Here is a 23,888-nt window from a genome sequence, read left to right as displayed (position 1 = left end):
TACAAAGAAGCTACTGATGTACTTCTAGATTACCACTGCAGGATGGTAGTTCCTTTTTTTCTAAAGGTTGTCCAGACTTTTGCTAGACACAAGGCTTGTAGTGTTATGGATCACTACCGTTTTCACTTTACTGTGAATGAATATTATATAAATATAATATAAGATGATCCAAAATAATTGCCTCTGCTATTTGGGAGGAAATAATGATTTACAGTGTATTATTCCATTTAGCTACTGTTCAGTAACTACTTGTCTTTAGTAATTTCCTAAGGACTTTTCATACGTGGAGTTAAGGCACATGCAGTTGGCAGACACATGGACATAATATTCTGTAATGGCTCTGAAGGAACCATTAGAGCTGATCATGTCAATAATCCACAAATTAAAGTGTCCCCAAATAGACCTGAATATAATAGGTTATAATGGTCATGGTGCCAATGATGTGCAAATTATGCATGTCTGTAGGGTCTATATAACTCTTAAACAAAATAGAATTGCAATAAAAATTGTTTGCCCTTTTTGATGCCATTGTATAAAAAAATTAAATTAATTAAATCAATAAACTTAAAAATAAAGCAACTAAATATATGAATTAATTGATGATGGGGAAATAAACTGAGCAGAGTTTTCAACACTTCAGATACCTGCAGTTTGAGTATTACATGCCACCTGGGATCAGTGGAAGATTCCTTTGGAAAGGATCACAAAATAAATGAGGATTGTGCAGCTAAAAGTGTAAAAAGATCAGAAAGATCTTTAATCAAGTTTTAGTGGCCAAAATATTATAACAAAGGAACAGCTTGAGAAAATATTTTAAAATATTTTATCAAGAAAGGAGATTGGGTTTACTGGAGAAAAACATTTGAGAACCATTGATTGGGCTGCTTGCATTGAATTAAGTTTTACTAGAATAGATCTGATGATTGTTTTTCAAAAGATATGAATGTAGTCTTTTAATGTCAGCCACACTCACAAGGACCACCGGAATGCTGCTTGATAATTCTAAGATACAGTCAAGTTACATATCTTTGCAGAGGGTCATCTTGCTAAAATGAGCTTACCTCAGTAGCTAAGAGTTGAAATGGGTGAAAGATCTGATGACTGAACAACAGCATTTGAGTAGAAAAACCTTGGAGAGATTAGCTGAGGAGGAGTCCTACCTGTGAGTCTGATCATAGCACTGCCCAGCTTTTGGAGACTCGAGCTGGTTTTTTTCCTGGGACATTGCCAACTTTTCAGCTGCAGCAATTGGACAACCAGAAAGGCTGTTTAAAAGCAAGGTGAAGAAAAGAAACAGGAAAAAAAATTTAGAGTAAATTTGTAAGTGCAGAAAATGAGGAACCCAATGACTCTGAACTTCTCTGAAGCCTTGTGCACCTACAGGAACAGCTGCTGCTATTCCGGCCTACATTCATCTGTTTTTACCCCTTTATGCAAATCTGTGAAATCTCTGTATTTGAGGTGAAATAATTGGAAACTGAATCATGCAGGAGATTTCCACTGTTCAGCTTAGAGGTTTTGTGGCAGGCAAGCCACTACTTAATTTTTTGACAAATGGCATTTATTTTATCAGCAAATCATAGGTATAAGCCTCCCACTGATTAAAAGGAAAGGATCTAGGGAAGAATCAGGGGTACATGAATAATGACTGTTACCGAAATACACATTTCTGTCATTTCAAGTTATACTTTCTCTTTTTTTTCTATTATTTGCTTTGTTTCCAGACTAAAACATGTCTTCTTGTCCTATTAAAGGATTGCTTATGATACAGCTGATGTGCTGCAAAGATGACTAGGGCTTTAAAACAGGAAAAACAATGCAAATATTTTTAATGGTTCCTTATCTTTTTACCTCTTATATATTCCTGTAGCCAAGCTTGTGATCTCTCTGGTATAGACTTTGCTTTGCTTTTTTTATATTATGGATCCTAACATGATATAATAATCCTTGCTTTTGGTGCCCTCACAAAATAACCAATCAAGCAATGAATCATTACCATGCACTAGAGTGGCTCAAAACTGAAAATCAATTTTAAAAAATCCCACAAAAACCTAGTCCAGCAAACAAAGGTTATTTTTGATAATTTTCCGCCCCAAGTTTGGCCATAAGATTGAAAATGTATTTTCCTAGAGGAATGTTCCTCTAGAAGAACCATAACGGAACTATTTTGGCTTGCAGGCTTCCAGCAGAAAGTAATCTTGACAAGTGCTACGCCGACAGCAGCCATTTGCTGGAGACAGAGCACTTCTGCTCTCTGCCTCACCTGCAGCCCAGCTGTGATTCCCCAGCTGCCTGTCTGGAAGCCTTTTCTCAATTATACTTTCTCCCTGCAGGCAGAAAGTTAAACAGGCAAAAGTGTTCCAAGTGGCAGGCTGATATTCCTGAGGACAGTAAATGGAGTCAGTTTTTACAGACTTTCTAAAGTATTCCCTTTAAAATTTCCAATTTTACTAAAAGAGCATATGCCTTGATGGAAAATTCCTGCCAAGGTCAAGCATGTATGTGCGCAAAACAATGAAGCTTTGGTTTCAGTTGAGATTTCCGGTTGTAGTAATAATAGCATATTTGTTAATTCATAGGTCATTTACTTGGTGGTGTTGCACTGTGAACACTAAGATGCAGCGATAGCCTCATCTGTGAAAAAGACTAGAGGAATTTGCCATACTCAGTGCTTCAGCCATTTTTGTTAAACACAATTATTTGGTTATGAATTATACTGGCTACCCTTGTGCTTCACAGGCATTCTTCAGTGTAGCATATCACACCGAATTCCAAGATGTGCCTATCAATTTACTTCCAGGTACTAGTTTTTAAGCTGACAGGAACAGGAACTGTTCTGGACTACCTTCTGTGTGTGTTGCGATTGCTGTTGACATGTCCTCTTCCAGTACATCCTGGGGTGGGGCACTTTAAAACATTTTCATGCATGGCAAGAACTAAATAGGAAGAAAAAAAGAGTGATAACAACATACGTTAATGATATACGCTAAAACATATGACATTCTTTCTTCTGACTGAGAAGACTCTCATCTTTTTCACATTTTGGCCCTAAAAGAACAGGAGAAGCAAAGGACCTACAATGCAGCAAGGCCAGTGCCTCCAGGATATACTACTTTATCCCTACGCAGCTGTAGAATAGTTTCCCACATACAGGATTGTTTCCAGAACAAAGGTGGAAGTTAGCAAGGATGTTATGCTATTAGATCCTTTGCCCTCTGGCTCAGACACCACAAAAACAGTCAGAAAAGGGACATCATAGAGGGGCCTCAGGCCACCCAGCTGTGTTACACATAAATGCAATTTCTCTCTGGCTCAGGGATGGCAAACTCTCAGATAAAGGAAGCCTTTTTATTCCTTGCACCTGAGTAAGATGGTCTGTTCCGATAAGTCTTTGTCCCTTCTGATCACCTGCTCTGTGCTGAACCCACTTTAGATCAGTTCGTGGTGCCTCCAAGCAGCAGCTCACAGTCATGCCAGGAGAAGACATTACAGAGATAACGTCACAAGTGGTGAATACAACCTGTTGCATGTGCATTTCTTATGTCCTTTGATGTGGATCATCTTTACCAACAGTGATGTATGTCTGTGTAAAACAGAATATATCTTTGTACATCTTCCCTCATGCCTTCAGTGCTGCATTACCCCTTGGGTGCACTGTGCTTCAAAAGGACTGATTGTTCAGTCAACCGGCTTGTTCTGTCAAGAACCAAATTTTGGTTACAGATAATTATTTTTTACCCAGCAAGACAGAACATGTCTGAATGGAAGTCTGATAATTAGCAAGGATTTGTTTTTAAAAAAGTTAATGTTGCTATGGCCTTCCAAATGCAGCAGTCTGCTTAACTCAACAGATGTTTCCATAAATACAGTTTAGTACCACATTTTTAAAAAGACAGAGCCACAGTTAGGAACAGGACATTGGTAAAGTGCAAGCATCCTTTTAATTTGCGGCTATGCATACCACCACAAAAAAAACTCCTCTGACTGACTAGGTTGTTCAAATGTATAGTTTCACATTACGTTTTTGCTTATTATATATAATTTCATTGCATCATGTCACAAGATGACACACACACACACACACACACAAATATAATCAAAATCAGCACAGTTAGAAATAAATGTGGAATTCAGGCTACAGTGGCCACACAAGGGTTAGCATGATACAGACTCATAGGACAGGGACACACTGTGGATCAAGGCTGGGATTTTTTCTCTTTTTAGTGAAGGAAGTAACCTCCTTGAGCTGAGAATTAAGAACGATACCAGAAACATCTCTGAATAAAGGTGTCCTTGGCCTCTAATTACTGGAAATTGGAAAACAGATGCCTGAGTTTGTGCATGACTACAGCAAATCAGGTCACAGTTCTGAAACAAGGGTAGTTAACCTCTGTGCACCACGCCTTAGCAAAGGCATGGTCAAACATGATTGAGAAGATTCATAGGGCTACAGCAGGTAAGTCTGCTGGCAGCATGTGGATAGTTGGTCTGTGATCTTCCCAGGCCATCTGTGACACCTAGTACTACTTGTAATGCTACTGTTAAGTAGTGCTTGAGTTTCACAAGTGTGGGCAGCAGGATGTGACTAAGAGCTGGAGGGCAAAGGAGGTGTGACAGCTCCTCTTTCTGCCTCATTCTGCAATCTCAGTCAGAATATGTGGGTTGTTCTCCAGCATGAGCACACATGACCCACAGTACTGGGCCAGATCCAGTTGCTGTTCTGAACTGCAGGGTGATACTCACTTTCTAGTGGCACTCTAACTTTATGCGGACAGCCTGAGAGACTGCGGTGGTGAGGGTACAGCCCAGTCACATGCCCTGTGCCATCACATCCTGGGATGGGACATTTGGTTTCTCTCTTTTCAGGCCGGGGTGAATCTGCAGAGAAATCAGATAAGGATTTTGTTTGGTTATAGTCTCTGCCTGTACTCAGCTGAGTGATCTTAGCAGCATGATAATATTGCTTTTGTACTTTAGATGCAATTTCTACACAAAACTTCAACACAGAGTTAGGCATTCCTTTAGCTTTTCACAACGTCCTTTAAATAATGGTTCCCCCATCCCAATATGTCATTTATGTGCAAAACTATAGTGCTTTAGGATTGCAGCGTCATTTATTCTATTCAGAGCCTCAAACAGGACACAAGCCACAATCCAATCAGCCAGAAAACTGGCAGCATCAGCCAACAGCCAGATATATAAAGGAATAAATAAAAAAAAAAACAAATAATCTTTTACTCTGTTAATGTCAGACTCCAGGAAGCTGGGATAACCAAATAAAAGCTGAGGTACAAAACAAACAAACAAACAAACAAAAAGCATTTCAGCCAGAAGCCATTCCTTAAATATCGCAGATCTCGAGGCTGTGGGTTCTTTGTTAGGAAACTGAATACATGCCACTTTACATTTGAGAGGCAAGGCAAGCAGTTCCCTCTGGTACACATGGCAATACCGCTTTGTAGAACAGCCCACAATGACGGGGAAAACATGGAGCAGCCGATACCCTTTCAAAGGCCAGGTCTCAACCCAGTCCCACAGCCACCACCCTGTAACGACCAAGGTGTGTTCCCAATTTTTATTTCAAGCACCTAGAATTGTGCGAGAAACACTGGTCAGAAAGCCTTTATTTGATTTCCAAGGCAGGATCAAAAAGTCTGGGCGAGAAATGAATGAATTCTGGTCCAGATATTCTCTCGTGAGAAATATGCAGGAAGTGGCCGCATAAATTGCTGAGGATGGTTTTAGCTCAATCTGTGATTGGCTGCCAACAGCATTCAGCAGTGAGGGAGAAAACAGCTGCAGCCAGCGCAGGGAGCAGCCTCCTCCAAGCACATTTTGTTGGGCTATGAGGTAGACTGTGCTTAGGGACCGGATCACCAGAGACAGCTGAGGGTTAAACTTCCTAGCAAGCCTCTAGGTGAAAAAAAAAAAAGGAGGAAAGAAAACAGAAAAAACATTAACAGGACACCACATGCCTTTTAGAATCACTGCAAATGGAAAGTGAGGAGTCAGTGTAGGAAACTCTTCGCTGCAATGGTGCAGAGAAAATAAAGAGGGACCTTAAGCACAATTTAATTTTCACTCCACTAACTGGAAAGGCTTATGATTAAAATCACGGAAAAATGTAAATTTAAACCATATTTATCTGGAATAAGATCCAAGAAAGAAAACTAAGACCTGAAAAAAGATTATAGATTTTTAGCACTAAAAACAAAGAAATTTCTGTACCTGACATTACATTGACTAAAATCACATAGTGTTTATACAACCTGGGGAAAGCTTAGTTTGTTCCTCCATGAATGCTGCCTCTGAACTAACCTGCAAATAATAGTTAATAATAATGTGAGATGACTCAGGAACGGCTAAATTCTGCCATACTTACCAACACTACTTCTTCCTATGTGTACTGTAAGAAAGTCACATTGACTCCAATGTGACCCCTGGTAAACAAAGCTGGTCTCAACATAAGAAAAGGCATATGAAAGATTCCTGCATAGATCACAGTCATCTGAGCAAATAAAGGTTAACGTAATCTAGCAAAGAGGTAGGCTAATACCTTGCATATACAGCTTAAGATATGTTAATGAAACGACTGTTTGAGACAGAAAAAGTGGATGCATGCATATGCTACCTGACTGGTACAGGAAATATTGTATACTTGCAATACCTTACAAAACTTCTCAGTTATCTTAGATAGTAAATACTTTAGATAGCTAAACTACTGTAATATTTGCAGTGTCCAAAAGAGTAGATACGTGGACTACTCTAAAGTCACACTAGAAATACCAAAGTAACTCTGTTTATCAAAGACAGAAATTGCAACAATGCTGGGGTGATCTCACTGTATTTGCAAGCCAAAAAGGGAAAGTCAAAGGACAGAGGTAGGTATTGTCACCTACTACAGCAAGAATGTGCTTATAACATGACATCTTACGATGTTCTGCAATTATCCTCAGTCGAGGAGTTCCATATCACACAATCCAGACTACATATCAAACCCAAATCTTTCATGTCTCCACTTCTGGAAGCCTGATTACATACAGAAAATGGAGTTATGTTCCTATGGCCTTGCATGATGTCACAAACCATCAGAAACAACACAGATTTTGGAACTTACTGACAATTCTTCTGATGGTGAATGAGGCAGAAGAGGCACGGCTTGTGCTCTCCTGGCTCTGAAGTACTGGCTAGAGTAAAAGGTAATGTTGATAAGTGAAGGAGACAGAACTCAGAAAACACAAGGCTTAGGAATAAGGTGGTATGTTTGGAAGAGACCAATTTTGCGCCCTAACCTTTCCTCAAGCACGATTTAAATGCCTTCTCTCTCAGCTGCAGAAATTCGGGAGGTATGTATTAGTGCCCTATAAAGGAGGAGGAAGAGGAAAAGGAGGAGGAGAAGGAGGAGGAGGAGGAGGGGAAGGAAGAGAAGGAGAGGGAGGAGGAGTGTCAGTGCCAGCTACGCAGCCCTTTTAGTAGCCATTACTGATCATTTCACAGCGCGGTTTGGCAGGAAGCCAGGTACCTACCGTTTAACCTGGTTAGATGTAAGGCACTAGTGTGAAGGTACGTAATTAACAAAATTACCAGCTAAATTCCAGATTCTTTACTGTTGCTATAAAACCTAGCTCAGGATCCTCTATCAGTCATAGGATAAATGCTTAAGCCAATAAGAACAGCCAAAAATACTTGCTTACGTTTGTTGCTAAATATCTGTCTCCCACCAATGTCAATAACTTTGGTTTGTCTCCTTTCCCCTGTTAGATGCTCCAGAAGAAACCTATCCAATTCCTTGTAGGTGCTGTGAAACACATGGCCTTGCTCTGCCTGCAGAGCTATTGCTTGTTCTAGCAAACTCAAGTTCCCTTTCGTTTTGTCCAGATCAACTGACACTTCTGTAGTTTCTGACAGGCACTCGTTGTCATCTTCCTCACTTTCAGGGAAGGGATTCTGAATTTTCTTCTCAAAAGGGTCTGGGTGAGACTCCTGGGGTGCTCTTAGCTCTGTTTCTGAGTCACAAACTGTTTCACAAGGGCCAAATTCAACTTCTTCTTTCTTAATTTCCAGGACTTCCAGGATGCTCGGTTGATTACACTCCACAATATATTTCTGAGTTACGTGGGACTTTGCATTAGTTTCTTCTGAAAAGTTTGACGAGCTGTCCCACTCGTTGTCCATAATTTCAGAGGTACTTTCATTTTCTTCAGACGAACAGTATTTTGGGTCAGAAATATCAGTCTTTTCCTTTCCTTCAGCTGAGTTAATCATGTAACATTCATCAGTGTCATCACTTTCTGTTTTTAAGGAGTGAACGCCGCTATCATTTAGATTTTCTGCCACTGCTTGACTGGGTGCATCTTTTGCTAATTTTCCCATGTTCATCAAAGATTTGGCCATGGCATCTTGGTAGCTGGTGTAGTTATCTTTCTTTTGACTGGAATTTTCTTGCCCACCCAAACTAGGAGTCTCCTCAGATGATTTTGCAGTATTTTCCTCTACATTGGAAAAAAGTAAGGGAAAAATACGTAAGAATAACTGCTTTTGGTATGTTGTAGAACTGATACGAAGTTATTTATTTACCAGTTTCCATTTTTTTACTCAAAGGTGCTCTGAAATGATTGTATGCACCACAGCTCTGTCTAAAATGACTGTTTGCAGCATCAAGGAAAGGCCATCTGAGATTATATCTACTTTATGCTGTAGCTGCAAAGCTATATGAGAAATAAATATGTTATTATTTTTCTCTGATAGTAAAGAGATATATTATCTTAGAATAAACATATATTCATATAAATACAATGTAGTATGTATATATAACATGCATATCTATATATTTATACACACACACACACACACACACACACAGAAATACACACACATATTTTCAAATTCCTTTAATTTATATTTTCACTTCTCTCTTATCTAAGATTCTCAAATATTTCCTCAGAATAGACCCCTAATTACTTTTCAAGTCATTCCAAATCCCATGAAGGACCTTGATGGAAAAAGCTCAATACTTTACAAAGGGCAAGCTCCTGCTCACCATTGCAATTGCCACATTAAGTGATAGATCAGGTCATGCACAAGCAAACAGAAATGGTTGTTATGTACAGGCTCATAAAGGACTTGTTAAAGACACCACTGAAGTGCATCCTGTCTTTACAAACATCTTTCTTCAGAAGAAAAGCAGCAGCCAGCAGGTAATAGAGGCTGCATGTAGGAGAGGCTGTCGGTGTGGAAGACAATACGCCTTTTGTATCTCATTTAATTTTTTATAAACATTTCCTCTGACAAGGACACTCAAAAATACATCTCCATCATCTTCCTTTCTGGTAATTATCTCTCTAAAATCAACACTGGTTTGCCAGGATCAAGTAAATATTGCCATAGTAACTAAAAGCATTTTTGGATGAAGGGAAGAATTTAGTCACAACACTAGCCCCTTCAATAATGCTGATTATAGGGTACATTCTTTTGTTGGGATCTATTCAACATAAACTGAAAAATTTAACATTTTACTTCCTAGAAAGGAGAATGAATAAACAAGCACAGACTATTTGATAAGATGTATCTGTCCTCTCCTGAATCAGAAGAACTCCAGGTTTAAATAATAAATTAAGCATAGTCTAAAATGCAAATGAAGTTTCTCTCAATAACACAGTGAGCTATTAAGAGAAAGTGTAAAGGGTTATGATAATTTTAAAGTATTATGAACTACAGAAAACAAATAAAAAGCATTTTCAGTGAATATGTCCAATTCATTGAACTATTCTCTCAATCCACTTAACTACCCACATGTGTACAATAATGATTTATAGACATTATACCTAATTATGCATATTTGGGCTGTGTTAGAGTGCCTAACAAAAGCTCTAGAAAGCAACAATTACCTCTGTTGCTTAGCTACATAGTTTAAAATATTCCTATTAAGTGCAGATTATTGTGGAGGGGAAAAGGGGGACAAAAATGCACATGTGCACCACAATGCATTTCACTTTACTGCTGCCAAACTGTTAGCATTTTGGGTCATTTCCAGTTTACATAATTGTTTGGTTCAACTGTTTGTTATACGTTAAAAGAAAATATTGATTAATTCTTATTCTTCTTCAGAAAATTGGATTCATGCAGGGAGAGGTGGCCTTGTGCACTGTGTACATCAAGTTGTGTTTTAAAAAAATGTCTGTAAACCTTAGCGCAACTTTTTAGCAGCTGGTCTAGTACCACACACATTGCAGTCTTCTGAATGAAAAAGTCTGCTGTCTTTTCACATCTCAGCAAGTAAGAATGATGATTTGGCTCGATAACAAACTTTTGTCAAACGACTGCCTGGGCTTTTATTATTTGCTCCTCTACCATTTAGATAAAAATGCAGTCCCATCAATTGGTCTTTTAAAAAGGCAAGGGGTTCTAGTTTTAAAAGAAGTATCCCCATCCTTCAAAACAAAACAAAGCAAAGCAAAACAAAACAAAACAAAACAAAACAAAACAATAGTAAAAGGTCTTTTAAATTATTTTTCTTGGTAAAAGACTGCCTGATCCAAATGCAAGATGAAAAATGATATATAAATAATATATAATTGAGATGTTTGATACCTGAACAATCAAGATTGATGCTAAAATAATAAGGAACTTTTAAATGCAACGTTTAAAAATTTGTTGTTGAACCAGTCTTAATGGTTCAGCTGTCTCAGCTTTGCTTTTCACTCCTATAGGCTGGAAATTTCCTTTGAAAATAATCAAAGCTGAGCTTAGTTTACAGTTGCATCAATCCATGAAGCACTAACAGACCAACCGACAAGAATCACAATAAAATGAGCAATATCACACTGAGAATTGTAAATGAACCTACATAGCCAGATCAACTGTATGCTCTAGCTAATGTTCATTTTCAGCTACTTTAACTGGTAAAATTAAAGCAAAAGGATTAGCTTATATTATCACTGACACAAGCAGATCTGGAGAAATCCAATTGGTATCAAATTTGAAATAAACTTTTTGAAATAAAATGTTTTTTCTTCTGACTGAGTAGGTGACTGGCTGGGTGTAAATAAGGTTCTGCTATGTTTATATCAATAAGCCTGACCCAATACTTGCCTTTTATTTTTAAAATAAAAAGTTAAATAACTTAAATAACTATAGGTTCCTTTGTATATCAGCACAAGTTCTAACTCTACATCCAGCAAAGTGCTTTCCTTCCATTGAGTTCTTTGAACTGTACAGAAGACAGATACAAGGGAAAGAAAGTGCCTTACTGAAGACAGTTCTGGAAGGCCAGACCAGGTTGAATTAATATTAAAAAAATAGCTACAATTTGCAGATTTTATAAATAAGGAATATAAAAATATTCCTGGCATGGCTTGATGAATTTGGCTTAGTGATGCCATCCAAAAGACACAGACATTGGGTATCACATTGTTTGTCCCTCTGTTTGAAGAAGGAGCTCCTTTCTAGTCCTTCATACTGATAGGAATCCGACACCTGGAAGAGACTCCTTCTAGAAGACTCACAAGCAGCATCTGGCTGAAATCTCTGCTGTATTGAAACAACACAAAGCCCACCACTGGTTTCAACAGAACCAGAACTGGCTTCTGATCTGAGAGATAGCTGTCTTAATTCCTCTCTTTTATGGTATTCATACGTACAACATGTAGGAAAGAAAATTTTAAAGGAAATTCTATTTAGAGTGGATAAAGATACAAATCCCTAGTCTTAGTTCTTTGCTTCCTTCCAAAGTATTGGAAAAGTGGGTTCAAGGAACTTATAACAGCAGTTGAAAATAAATTACCTTTAAACACCTGTAACAACCAATCATAGTAACTAAGTGCAATATATATTCCCTTCAGTTTTCGTTGCACCTAGGATTATGAATTTTCCCGTGCTGGATCACCTTCCTTTTATCTTGACTTTGTGATCTAATGATGAATCTTCATTTAAAAAAAATGCAGCATGTATTCCACTGATTTCTCCTCATTTGCCTGATTAACAGCATTTGTACAGGACTTCTTAAGCAAATATGCGATGGCCTATATACTTTGATATCTGTTATCCATCCTGAAAATACATATATATGTGTATATATATATATGTGTGTGTGTAAGCATATATTACATATATTACAAAGAAAGAGTGATAAAGACATACTGTAGCTACATCTGTCTCCCTTGCCCTCTTCCATATTTTGCAGCATACACATCGTAGAACTCTCTATAAATTGTTGGATATGTTTGGCTTAGCCGAGTTGGACTAACAAGTATAAAAGTGCTGAGTCTAATAATTGTGTTAAATAGAACACACGTAGCAGTCACATGCATGAAATTGCTTTGCTAAATGTTAAAGTCAACAATGTTTTGCTAAGCAGTTTGTTTTTTCTTCATAAAAGCTCTTTATATTCCAGTGAAAATCTACTTTTCATAAATGTGTTTTTTCTCGGTGGTGGGCTTAACCTTGTTCTTTAACAGAGCTAGCAAAGAAGCAGATGCTGCTCCATATATGACCTACTGTAGTGGATGTCTGTCTCTGTGACCTATAAAGCATTTACTAGACCCCATGAACAGTTATTCCACAAAATAATTTGGAGTATGATATTTATACCTAGACAGTAATGCACCCTTCCAATTCTGTTATAAGCAAGCCAAACACATTCTACATCCTTTTTGAAAATGCAGTCTTTCCTATCTCCCTTTCTGTGGAATTCACATTCAAACAGAGCCACACCGCACAACTACCTGGAGTTGAACTGCTTTCAAGGACATTGATATCTTCCTGTAAATCTGTCCTGTCTTCATTTTCTTCTTTGCATTCCAAACTGGGGCTGTAGTGGCGGGGTTTCATTAACAAGGATTTTCTTTTGTTGACTGGAACGCCTGAAAGCTGCTCTTCAGCTTTTCTCTTCTTAGCCATAGAGCATTTGTAGGCACTGAAATGATCGAGAAATTGGCAATGACAGAGAAAAAAGTGGGAGAAATGAAGGGGAAATTGTTAAACAAATACCACCATCCTCTATTTTAATTTCAAGAAAAAAGTGAAGAATGATAAAATATGAATTCACTTGCAGTTTCAGCTAGTTTTATTCAGTGCATATTTATTTTTAGCTCATGCATTCAAAGTTCAGGGCACAGGTAAATTCACTGCACCATTTCTTTCTCACTGCTGCCGAAATCTGTTTGGGGCAAGGGGAATGGCGAGGAAGACAAGACCAAAACACCCATAACCCAACATCCATAATCCTAAGTAAGCATATGTTAATCTAAGCTCTGTTCTGTAGTAAAATAAAAACACCCAGGAAAGGATGAATAAAGATTTAGACAGGGCAGGTAATCCAGAGAAACAGCTAATGCGAAAAATATACCACCAGTTACACTATGAAATTCTCAACCTTTAGCTCATTTATCTTTCCATTAGCATGGAAACTTGCTTGTGTCCTTTATGCTGCTGATCACAGGGGTTTTGCTTTTTTTTTTTTTTGCTATGATCCCCTATTTTTGCATGATCCAATGTTCAGTTTTATTATCTTTGAGATTAATTTTAAAAAGGTCACGCAGAATTGGGGCAGGGGGTAAAGGACATCATAAATTTTATACAATTATTGCCAAATTTTGTTTCTGGATTTGTACGTTTGGCACAATCATCAGCCTATGCCAGGCTCCCCTCTCTGTTACACTGCATGATACCTGCCTTTGTTAATGGAATTGCAATAGTGTCTTGGAATATCATCATTTCTTGTTAAATATCTAAGTCTGTAGATTGTGTTTGTGTAGGTGTTTTTGTTGCTGCTGTGTGCTTCATTATAACTGTATGATTCTGAACAGGCTTCCTTGTCATTTGTATAGACACAAGCATGGCATTGCTGACTTTTATAAAACTGTGCTGAGGGGGACAAGAAAGCAGACTTTGACTAAACAGCTATTGTGTTTGACCAGGAAAAATAACACTTACTAGATTTGATCATTTGGTCATTTTGGTCATAAAAAGTGATATTTTTCAGTCCTGTACTCTGGGCTAGGTGCTTAAACTTCCACATATTCACATGAGCTGAAAATCCAATCATGCATCCTGAACAAAATTTTTAGTCACTGTACACAGTGCAACAACATGAAATGCATGTGAAACACCGTCCCTTCGTAGTTTTGCAATATGGGTTCCTCTTTTAATATCAGACTCGTGTTAGTATCATTTCATTAACTTCAGCCTTAAGTGTCTGATTTAAGCTGTTCTTGAGAAGAGAGAAGAGAAGAGAAGAGAAGAGAAGAGAGGAGAGGAGAGGAGAGGAGAGGAGAGGAGAGGAGAGGAGAAGAGAGGAGAGGAGAGGAGAGGAGAGGAGAGGAGAGGAGAGGAGAGGAGAGGAGAGAAGAGAAGAGAAGAGAAGAGAAGAGAAGAGAAGAGAAGAGAAGAGAAGAGAAGAGAAGAGAAGAGAAGAGAAGAGAAGAGAAGAGAAGAGAAGAGAAAAGTTCCTCCATAGGGCAGAGATTAAAACGAGGTGTATCAGATAAAGAGGGTGAATCATTCCCCTGGAAAGGTCTCAAACAATCTAGATGCCTAGCTTTCAGGTGACTGACATGACAAGAGATGACTGCCTTTTAAAGAAAATTTCTAGCAGATTTCCTATACTTCTTTCAGCTCCTGTAAGATCCACACATTGATCTGCATATTAATTAGTTCTGCAGATATTTAATAAAGTCTTTACCAATAACAAAGCCTTTGATCTGTATGGCATACAGGTGCTACATCATATGACATCTTGCTAAAGAAATCTAAACCTTCAATTCCCCCCTTTTTCCTTTTTTTTAGTTTTTACGTAAATGATTTTGTTGTGCTGACTGCTCTCTCACACACAGTATTCTAAGAAATGTATGTAGTACAAATAATAGTGTTCATTTTATATCTGTCAGAGATGAAAAAACTACATATATGAGTCTGTGTAATCCACTCAATAGTTTCTCAACCTTAGGCCCCCCAGGGTGCATTATAAATCTACATGATGCCCTTAGGTGCTGGATTTTGCATTTGGCTCACTGACTTAGCTACAAGATTTGCACAAAATCCGTGTATGCAGACAGCTCCTATTGGTTACACATATTACAAGCTCAACAGCATAAATTAATCCTTCCAAGGTATCTTATGTGCACTAAATTGGCTCAGGTTCTGATTGTTTTGGATGAAAGCATATGACTAACTTGAGCTTGTTGTTTTAAAAAAACATCCATTTTTGGCTAAGCACCTTTTTGGCAATTCATCATTGCAAACATGAAGGACATGGAAATATGAAGATCTGCAGTTTGGGAGGAATGTTAAAATTCCACCATACGCATCTTAAACACAGTGGATATTCTTGATCTTCTAAAAGCTGAAATGCTATGAGCATCAGCAATACCAGACGCTAATCACCTGCTGTAGTTGAATATATTATGGCTTCTCTGTTATTTCTTTATTTTTGAGTACAGAATAGCATAAGTATCATATTAAAGGTCAGAATCACAATGCAACAAGTATCCCCTTGGAACTGATGTCTATATAACAAGCAGTCTTCAGGGAGGGACATAGTGCAGACCAATATGCATAATTTGTTCTTAAGAAAGTAGAGTTAAGAGTTTCTTAATTCATATTTGGGAATGGCAGTTCGTACCACTCGTGTTGTTATAGGTGAATTGCATAATTGACAAACGTTTGAAAAACCTTTCACATACAGTTATTTTATCAACCAAAGCCATCATTAAGTTTGATTTTGAATCTTTCTCATGTATTTGCCAAATTTCAAATTTACCTCCAGCAGTTATTGTGAGAGTGCTTAAGAAAAGATGAATTTCAGTGTTTAATTTCCTGCTAACAAAGCTACAGCTGTTTCTTACACAAGCATAATTAATAGATTTTTAGAACAGGAGATCCATTGACATCATCTAGTACGACACAGGTCACAGAGCTTCACCTGGTTCTTCAGCATTAATCCTGTAACTTGTCTAACTTGTCTGACTGTAGTGTATCTTCCAGTCAAGTTAGGGAAAAACATAGTAAGAAAATAAGGCAAGATTATTCTTTTACGCGTGTTCACTGAGTATAATCTTCTTCTAGTAACTTAATGTTATAAGCCCACCACTGTGGGTACGCACAACAGCGTTTAAACACGTTGGTGTTTCACCAAAACCCTAGAAGATAACCAAACTCAGATGTTAGCAGACCACAGTCAAGATGAGTGCCAGGGGTACTGCTGCCACCTGCCACCTGCAGTTATGTGCTGGGAAATGAGAGCACAAGAACCACACTTGACTATAACTACTATGATCTGGCAGGAGGAGAGATGCAGCTTTGATTTATGCTGCTCACACGACTCCATAATCCCCTGTGTGTTCTGTTGAAACACAACGGAGCAACTTTCTGAAGCAAACACACAACTTCACGTTCTGTTTGAGTCAAATTTCCAGATTCAATTTTGCTCTTGCAGTTATTCAGTTGTAAATCAAAAGCTGCTTCATCAACATCACAGAGAGGAGGCTTACAAATCTGCCTGGAAGCACATTGCTCATGTTAGATGACTTCTCCGTTAGGAAAGAATAGCATGCACTAGCTTGTCCTGTGTATATGCATACACATATATTTCTGTACATAAGCAGCCACTCACTTAGATTTCCTCTATAGTTCCCATAACTTTAAAGTTAGTGAATATCTGAGACTCAAATTTAACTCATTCCTCATACCTTCCATTCTGATTCTAGGAGCATGAAAAACCACAGTTGTTGCTTCCTTCCGAGGAAATGCTCTCCAGAGACTTAAAAGACTTTTAAATCTCCAGAGATTTAAAAGACTTTTAAATGCAGTGGCATATGCTCTTGTTTTTGATGATGACTTTTTAAAATGACTTTTTAAACTTCTGATTTTGACTTTTAGCTGGAATCCATTAGCTTACTAGAGCCAGTTTAAACATCTACGAAGTACCAGCTATTCCTTTTCTACATTATAGTGCTTAAAAGTAAAAATGAAAGTAAAATCAGAAGAAACCAACTTCACAAATGTTAGCTTTTCCAAACACTTAGAAGTGACTTGTTTAGTATTTGGTAATGGACACTGGGAATCTAACAACTAAGAAAAGAGTATATTTATGACCTTGTAACATTCATGGCATGTTGATTTCATCTTCGTCTTAAAAAGTTTCAATTTCTCTCTTCTGCTTATGTACATTCACATATACACACGCATACATTAGCAAAGATTTGTCAAGCTGTAGTTTGTCAAATGGTAAACCTATAATTTAGCTTCTCTATTACTCATCTCATAAATTCAACACCTAATAGTTTTGTTGCTATTTATCAATGGCCTGCTTGTTGTCATGGAACACTGATTCAGCTGTCAAGGTTATTTGGTAATCTGAGGCTCATAAAACAGGAGAAGCTCTTTTTGTTATGAACCCAAAGCCAATACACGCTTTTTCCCAATTTAACTGTACTTAAATTTTATGAATAATAAATCATTTTAGTACTGTCTATAACGAGCATGTTTTTTATTATTTTTTTTAGTCAATGACTCAGCTACCAAAAACAATCTTGTGTCAGTTATCAGAGCATGAGGTAAGAGGTTAAAAAATAAGGCACATAAGACCTAGTTGCATTTGCTCAAAAAAAACATGTTAAAGAATACCTTTTTAGAATGCATTAGGTCTTCTCTTTACTCTCTTTCTGCTCAGAATATGTCTTAGATGGTGTTGGCAGACACTGGTAGCATACCAGTTCCCCACAAAAAGTAGTGTTTACAATAGATAATGTCTAATGATATGCGACTTTTCCTATTGCTCAAAACTGTCCTGCCCACCTTTCCGGCAATGGGTACATCTATCCGATGTGTTTGTCAAGCCTTTAACCCAACCTTTGATCACTTTGTAACCATCAAGAATTTTTGTCATTAATCTGTTGGCAAGACTTGTAGATCTAGGGCGGGGGGGGGGGGGGGGGGGTTCGTGTTCATAGCAGCAGGATAACAGGGCTAAGAATTACCATGTTGGGGAAAACCTGTGGTATGTTTAGCCTGACAACTGATGTGCACCAATGCCTGTAATGGATGTCATGTAAAATAATAAGAACAAAACATACTGCATCTCATATACACTCCTTGGCTTCATGAGAGAAAATGAATGTACCTGAATATCAAGGCATTTACACTTATTGCCTAAAATAAATTTCTGCAGGGATAATTAGTGGAATATTTTAGTTTGTGGAGAAAATAAATTTAAATTCTTAGCCTGAATTCACGTCTGACTGTTCACTTAACTACATTACAAGATAAAACATTAGACTCTAAAATTATAATTAAAGGAGGTATCTTCTGATCTGAAGAAACATTTAACTTCACACTAGTAGTTAAAAGGAGAATATTAGCCTAAATACTGCTTATATTGTGAGTAAAAATGTAGCCAGCTGCTTTAGGCCCTGATCAACTTTTGTTTACAGACTTGGAGATGATCTAGGACACTGTGGAAGTCAAATGCTACTTTCTTCTTAAAGGAGACAAAACCGATATTCTAAGATTCAGGGACACTTACCACTCACAACTGAATGAGTAGCTTACAGATTTTGTCATAATTGGATTTTCTACTAGGAATTTTAAGATTGTAATGAATCAGAAGTACTGAAAAAGAACAAAAATTCTGAATATCTACCCAACTCTTCTATGTCTGTCTATCAGTTATCTAAGAAACAGATGTAGCTGGATTCTGACTAACTGTCTAGTGCAACATCTTCCCAAGGTTTAGGCTATAGCATGTACGATACTCAAAACTCACACAGAAATCCTGAGCTCCCCACACTTTAGCACTAGATTATTAGCACTAGATACAGAAAGGGGGATGATCTGTTCATAGGTCTGATCAGAGGACAGTTGAAAGGACATTGATTTTATTGTTAACATCAACCAACAATGTTAAAGGTCCATGAAAGGACCTGTAGTGTCAGAATCCAAAGAAATAGAGAATGGGTAGTCTGATCAATGCAACTGAAAAATCTAAATAAGTACTATTATTTAGAGTAACTTTAGATTGACAACAGCAGTTGGTGGGGGGGGGAGAGTAAATATAACTCGATTGTTTACATTGTCTTCATCTTAAGATGGTGAGATTTATGTTCTGTTTCCTTAAGTAACCTTCGTTGTTTGTAAAGTGTATGTATAAATTTTACAGCTCAATGAAACTGAGAGTGGTTATCAGCCTACGTTGCTGTCAACAGTGAGAAGAGACAGAAAGATGGTATGAATACACGATCTCTTCACAGAGAGAAGTCGGAATCTCCGCAGAAAGAGTCAAAATCCACAGCATCAGCCACATTTGCAAGAACTGCTCAGGATGCAAAGACAAGGGTGGTGTCTCCAGTTCCATGAAATTGCTTACTGAACATGAAAGAATTCATATATCCTGACTATATTCAAAGACAAATCCTAGATTCAGAAAACTACTAAAAGACACAGATTAGTCATAGATTTTATAAATATAGAGAGAACATATTTTTCTAAAGGAAGAAAGTAAGTTGCATCACTTCTGACCATGAATATAAAATCTATAGGGTTCATCATCTATAGGAAAATAAAATCTATAGGGTTCATGCCCTTCAAAAAATGATAGCTAAACAATACTTCAGCTTATTGTATTCCATCCCAAAATCCTTATAAGATGCTAAAGGCAAAACTAATCAAAGTTTCTCAGAGGACATAAAGAAAATTATTTGTGTATTGAATAAGGACTTCTGGTCAACTCACCCTGTTTTTTCAAGGAAGCTACTTGAGATGCTTTTCATCACTGAGAATGGCAGCTCAAGAGAAGACTCAAGTGACTTCACCCCATCTCTTTACCCTTCGAATCTCAATCCTTTAAAGTTCTCTAAGGTTTACAAACACCTTGTATTTGTCTGCATTATGGGCTACATACATTCTTGGGATTTCTACAGCACTATTCTGTGCACCATCCTGAAAGGCACTTCCCAGTTCCAAACCTTGTTTTACTCAGTGGGATATGAAATATGCTAACAGATGTCTTGTATACTGCTGGAGAATTTCTCCCTGAATAGTGGAATATGTTGGAGCATAGGTTAAATGAAATGATCACTTTACCTAGCAAAAGAAGTCAAAACGAGAAAGAAGATTTCTAAGTTGTGTGTGAGGAAATTGCATGTGTTCAGAAACAACTGCTTGATTTACAAGTTACAAATTGCAACACATTGACTATCTGAAGAACCTCAAGGAATAGGAATGTACAACCAAAAAAATTGTAGTCCAGGGACAAACAACAGTTCATTGATAGCCTAAGACTGAGTTAAACATAAAAAAAAAAAGTAAGTTTACTATCTAATTCTTTTAAATAATTCTTATTACAAATGTTGAAAAATATCCAAACATTATGCCAGGGAAAACTCACAGCTTTATGCGAAAATGTTAAAAAGAGATCATTTATTAACAAGGTTCTGATATAAGGTTTTACAGATGAATTTTTGCAGGCTGGTTCTGGAAAGAACCACTGATTTGTTATCAGTGAGAAGAAGGTGAACATGTGTCTGCCCTGGTTGCTAATATGGATTCAGAGTTACTGACATTTTCAGTTATTCAAAATAACATTCATATTTTCTTGTATTTTGGAAAGGAAGTCTAGCCACAGTAGCTTTTAAAGACTCTACAACACTTGAATTCCATCACTGACTGTGTGATACTTCATTGATTCAGCCTAAGTTATGAAAAAAAATCAGATTTCAGCTGAAAACAGCTTCAGCTCAGAATTCCTGAAAAATCATTTGGTAAAGAATTTGTCACCTAAAAGTCATTTCCTTCCACCAACATTTTAAAACATTGAAATCGGAAGAACTTAAACCACTAAATTGCGTCAGGAAAAATCACTCGTAATTTAGACTTGGTGAGTTAACATCACCATGGCATTGATAGAAGCTCAGAACTAGCAGGATTTACTCCAATGATGATTAAAGAAAATATGAATGTTTCTCATTTTTTATTGTGAATAAACACAACAAATGCATTTCATGCCTTCGATCTCTAACAAACCCATATGCTTGGTTTACGAGTTGTATTTGTGAAAGGGAGAGGGCTTGTTCCTGTGCACTGCAGCAATCATTCTAGGGTTAAAGGACCTTCTACAAATAGAAAAGGTTACTGCTGTACATGGCCAATGCTCTTACTTGAAAATGTCAGAGTTGTGAGGAGTTCAATCCAGGGCTGAACCAAGATGAAAGGAATGCACATAAGGTATAGATGGGAAAAAGATTAAAGGGAAATTCATATTTATGAACACTAATATGGAACAAAATAAGCTCAGTAACTTGGGGGTATTAAAGTGTCTGTCTACTTTCCCAAATGAAAGGTTTAGCTAGGAAAAAGGTATCAGAACTGGACAGATAATAATGTAGAGAAAATATGCTATCATAACAAGACTGGCTGGAGCTATATATTGAAAGATATATTTTATTTTAAAAAGACATAAGAAAAGCAAAGAAGCTGCCATCACCTTATTGGTGAAAGAGGATTTATTAGCCCCTATAAGAGACTGGGGAGAAATGGGTAATGGTGTTGAGTCATTATGTACTAAGCTTGGAGATGTTTCAGACAGTAAACTAAATGTTATGGGCTACCTGACCAAGAAGAATAACTGGACTGTGAAATGACTGAGCAAATAAAGAAGCATGTAAAAAGAGCAGAGTGACGGTAAGGTAGCAATAGCATAGGAAAAGGAATGCAGTTATGGTGAAATCTACCCATTCCTCAAGCTCTTTGTGAAGCCCGAGGTTAAAGGGCAATAATTTCACACTGCAACAGGGACATTTTGGTTATAGTATGTTCATTATGCTCATGACATGACTTTTTTCCTTCAAACATTTTTTTCTGAATTAGTTTACTATTTCAACAGGGTTCTTCCTATAGGAAAAGTAACTCAGAGCAGAACAGCATAGATTTAAATTCTCTTCTCTTTTCTGTTTTTCTCATTTCTATTCAAAACCTTGTAGAATCATAAGGATATTCAGAGTACATATAATATGCAGATATTCAGATTTTATATATATATATATATATATATATATATATATATAAACTTATATATATATGCTCTAATTGAAATACTAAGTTAATGAAATGGATGGTCTTCTTGATGTTGTTATTCTATAGCTCCTATAAATACAGATCAAGAACTCTATATGAGTAGAGTTGTAGACTTGGAGCCTTTTCTTACAGTTAAGTTATTTTCAGCACAAGCCAGTTTGGAGGAAACTTAGTTTTTGCCTGGAACTCAACAAATTCTTAAATTTAGTGATATGCATGAATGTCCAAGAGTTGAGCTAAATCCAGTCACTGTAGTCCCTTTTTCATTCAATTTCTCATTCTCTCTAGGTTTGGTAGGTCAATAAAGTCCAGTGAGACCCTAGCCAGGAATTTGGCTTAGAATGGATTAAGTTTCTAGGCAGAACTATGGTTTATCCACACAATCTTTGGATCAAGAAAGCCTTGCATGTGAGTGATCAGCCTGCTAACATCAATAAACATTGAACGCTTGCAACTACAGTCTGGCTAGAAATGATGTAAAAATAAAATAAGACACTTTATTTTTTTTTGTTTGTTTCCCAACAGACAACGAGACTGTAAGCAACCCATTGTTAGAACCCTGTACATCCCTTTAACGCAGAAGGAGATCCCCTGTCTGTATTCTTTTCCCTTCCTTGCTATCTCCAGGCTGTCCACAGTCTGTTTTGGCTTGCTTTTGCCTGGCTGAATCCCCCCTTGATATCAGTCAGACACAGCAGTTCAGCCAGCCATAATATTTAACTCATGATTTGTATATATGAAGCAGAGTCATTGGCTGGCATTAAAATCCCTACATGGTTTGCAGTTCTCCACAGAGAAAAGATCAGCCATAAGAGGAAACAGCATATGGGGCTATAATGTTCTGATGCATTCTGTCACCCAGCAGAAGGTATTAAGGCATACGCAACTCTAAATGCCTGTGTAGGATTGGGATGATAACGTTTATTGTATGCTGATGAACACACAAGTTGTGATGAAGAAGGTAATGACTCTTGGAGAATGAAAAAAACATAGATGAGAAAGCAATGATAAAGTATGGAATACATCAAATAATGGAAAATTTTTAGTTCAAGAACGCTTGAGAAGGAACATTAAAAGATGCAACAAGCCATCAGGTAGAAAAAAACCTGAAAATAGCTATCTGCCAGTCTAGCAGACGTAACTAAAGTGATGTGGATTTGGCATACATTACAAAACTAACCATTACAGAAAAGCATACAATGAGAATAATTAATCATTACAGTTTATTATATTAAATTGAGACTTCAAGGAGAAAAGTTGTAAAACCACAACGAGATAAAATTTATTGGTGGGAGAAAAAAGACTGAGGTTGCAGGTGTTGGATAAAAATAAATGTAGCAGATATTAAGACAGGCCTATAATATGTTAGCAACTTATCTAGTGCATTAGTTATTGAAGAAAGCTATTAATGTCACCTATAAAAAATTAACAGAGATGCACATAAAATATCAACTACAACAAACTAAAATGGAAATCTACACATAAAATATAGCTTTTAAATGTTCTAAATAAATCCAGGAGAAAAAGGCATAGGTCATAGTGCTTAGACTGAAGGGTTCTAATATATACAGGAATTAGGCAAATGAATCATTGTAATTAATAACTTCAGGCACTGATGTCTCAAAACCAATATAAGATACAGATCCTATTTCAGCTATCTTAATAGTTATTTGGAACAGTTCACTAAGTAGTTAAGTGAACTATTAACCTCAGGGTTTCTGCAAAATATTAAAGTAATAATTTGTGATCACCCAGAGCCATATGGTATTATTTCTCCTCAGTAAAAGAATGATAACTATTTTTAAGGATGATTTTTCTTACAA

At 37.1% G+C, this 23,888-nt stretch overlaps 1 protein-coding gene across 7 annotated transcripts in view; it reads right to left on the bottom strand.

Moving 5' to 3' along the window:
• The window catches only part of ST18 (ST18 C2H2C-type zinc finger transcription factor), a 203,651-nt gene that overhangs the window by 43,530 nt on the left and 136,233 nt on the right, over nt 1–23,888 (bottom strand). For 6 of the 7 annotated variants that reach the window (XM_068932721.1, XM_009673572.2, XM_068932719.1 and 3 more), the window contains 5 exons: nt 12,720–12,913; nt 7,695–8,492; nt 4,744–4,878; nt 2,846–2,936; nt 1,161–1,265 (listed from right to left, as the gene is read on the bottom strand). In XM_068932721.1, the coding sequence (XP_068788822.1) occupies nt 1,161–1,265; nt 2,846–2,936; nt 4,744–4,878; nt 7,695–8,492; nt 12,720–12,913 (1,323 nt within the window). The remainder of the gene's footprint in view (nt 1–1,160; nt 1,266–2,845; nt 2,937–4,743; nt 4,879–7,694; nt 8,493–12,719; nt 12,914–23,888) is intronic. The other variant, XM_068932718.1, reaches the window with a different exon arrangement.

This window comes from Struthio camelus, chromosome 2, assembly GCF_040807025.1.
Source record: "Struthio camelus isolate bStrCam1 chromosome 2, bStrCam1.hap1, whole genome shotgun sequence".
NCBI classification, from domain to species: Eukaryota; Metazoa; Chordata; class Aves; order Struthioniformes; family Struthionidae; genus Struthio; species Struthio camelus.
This window is presented reverse-complemented; position numbering and strand designations above follow the sequence as displayed.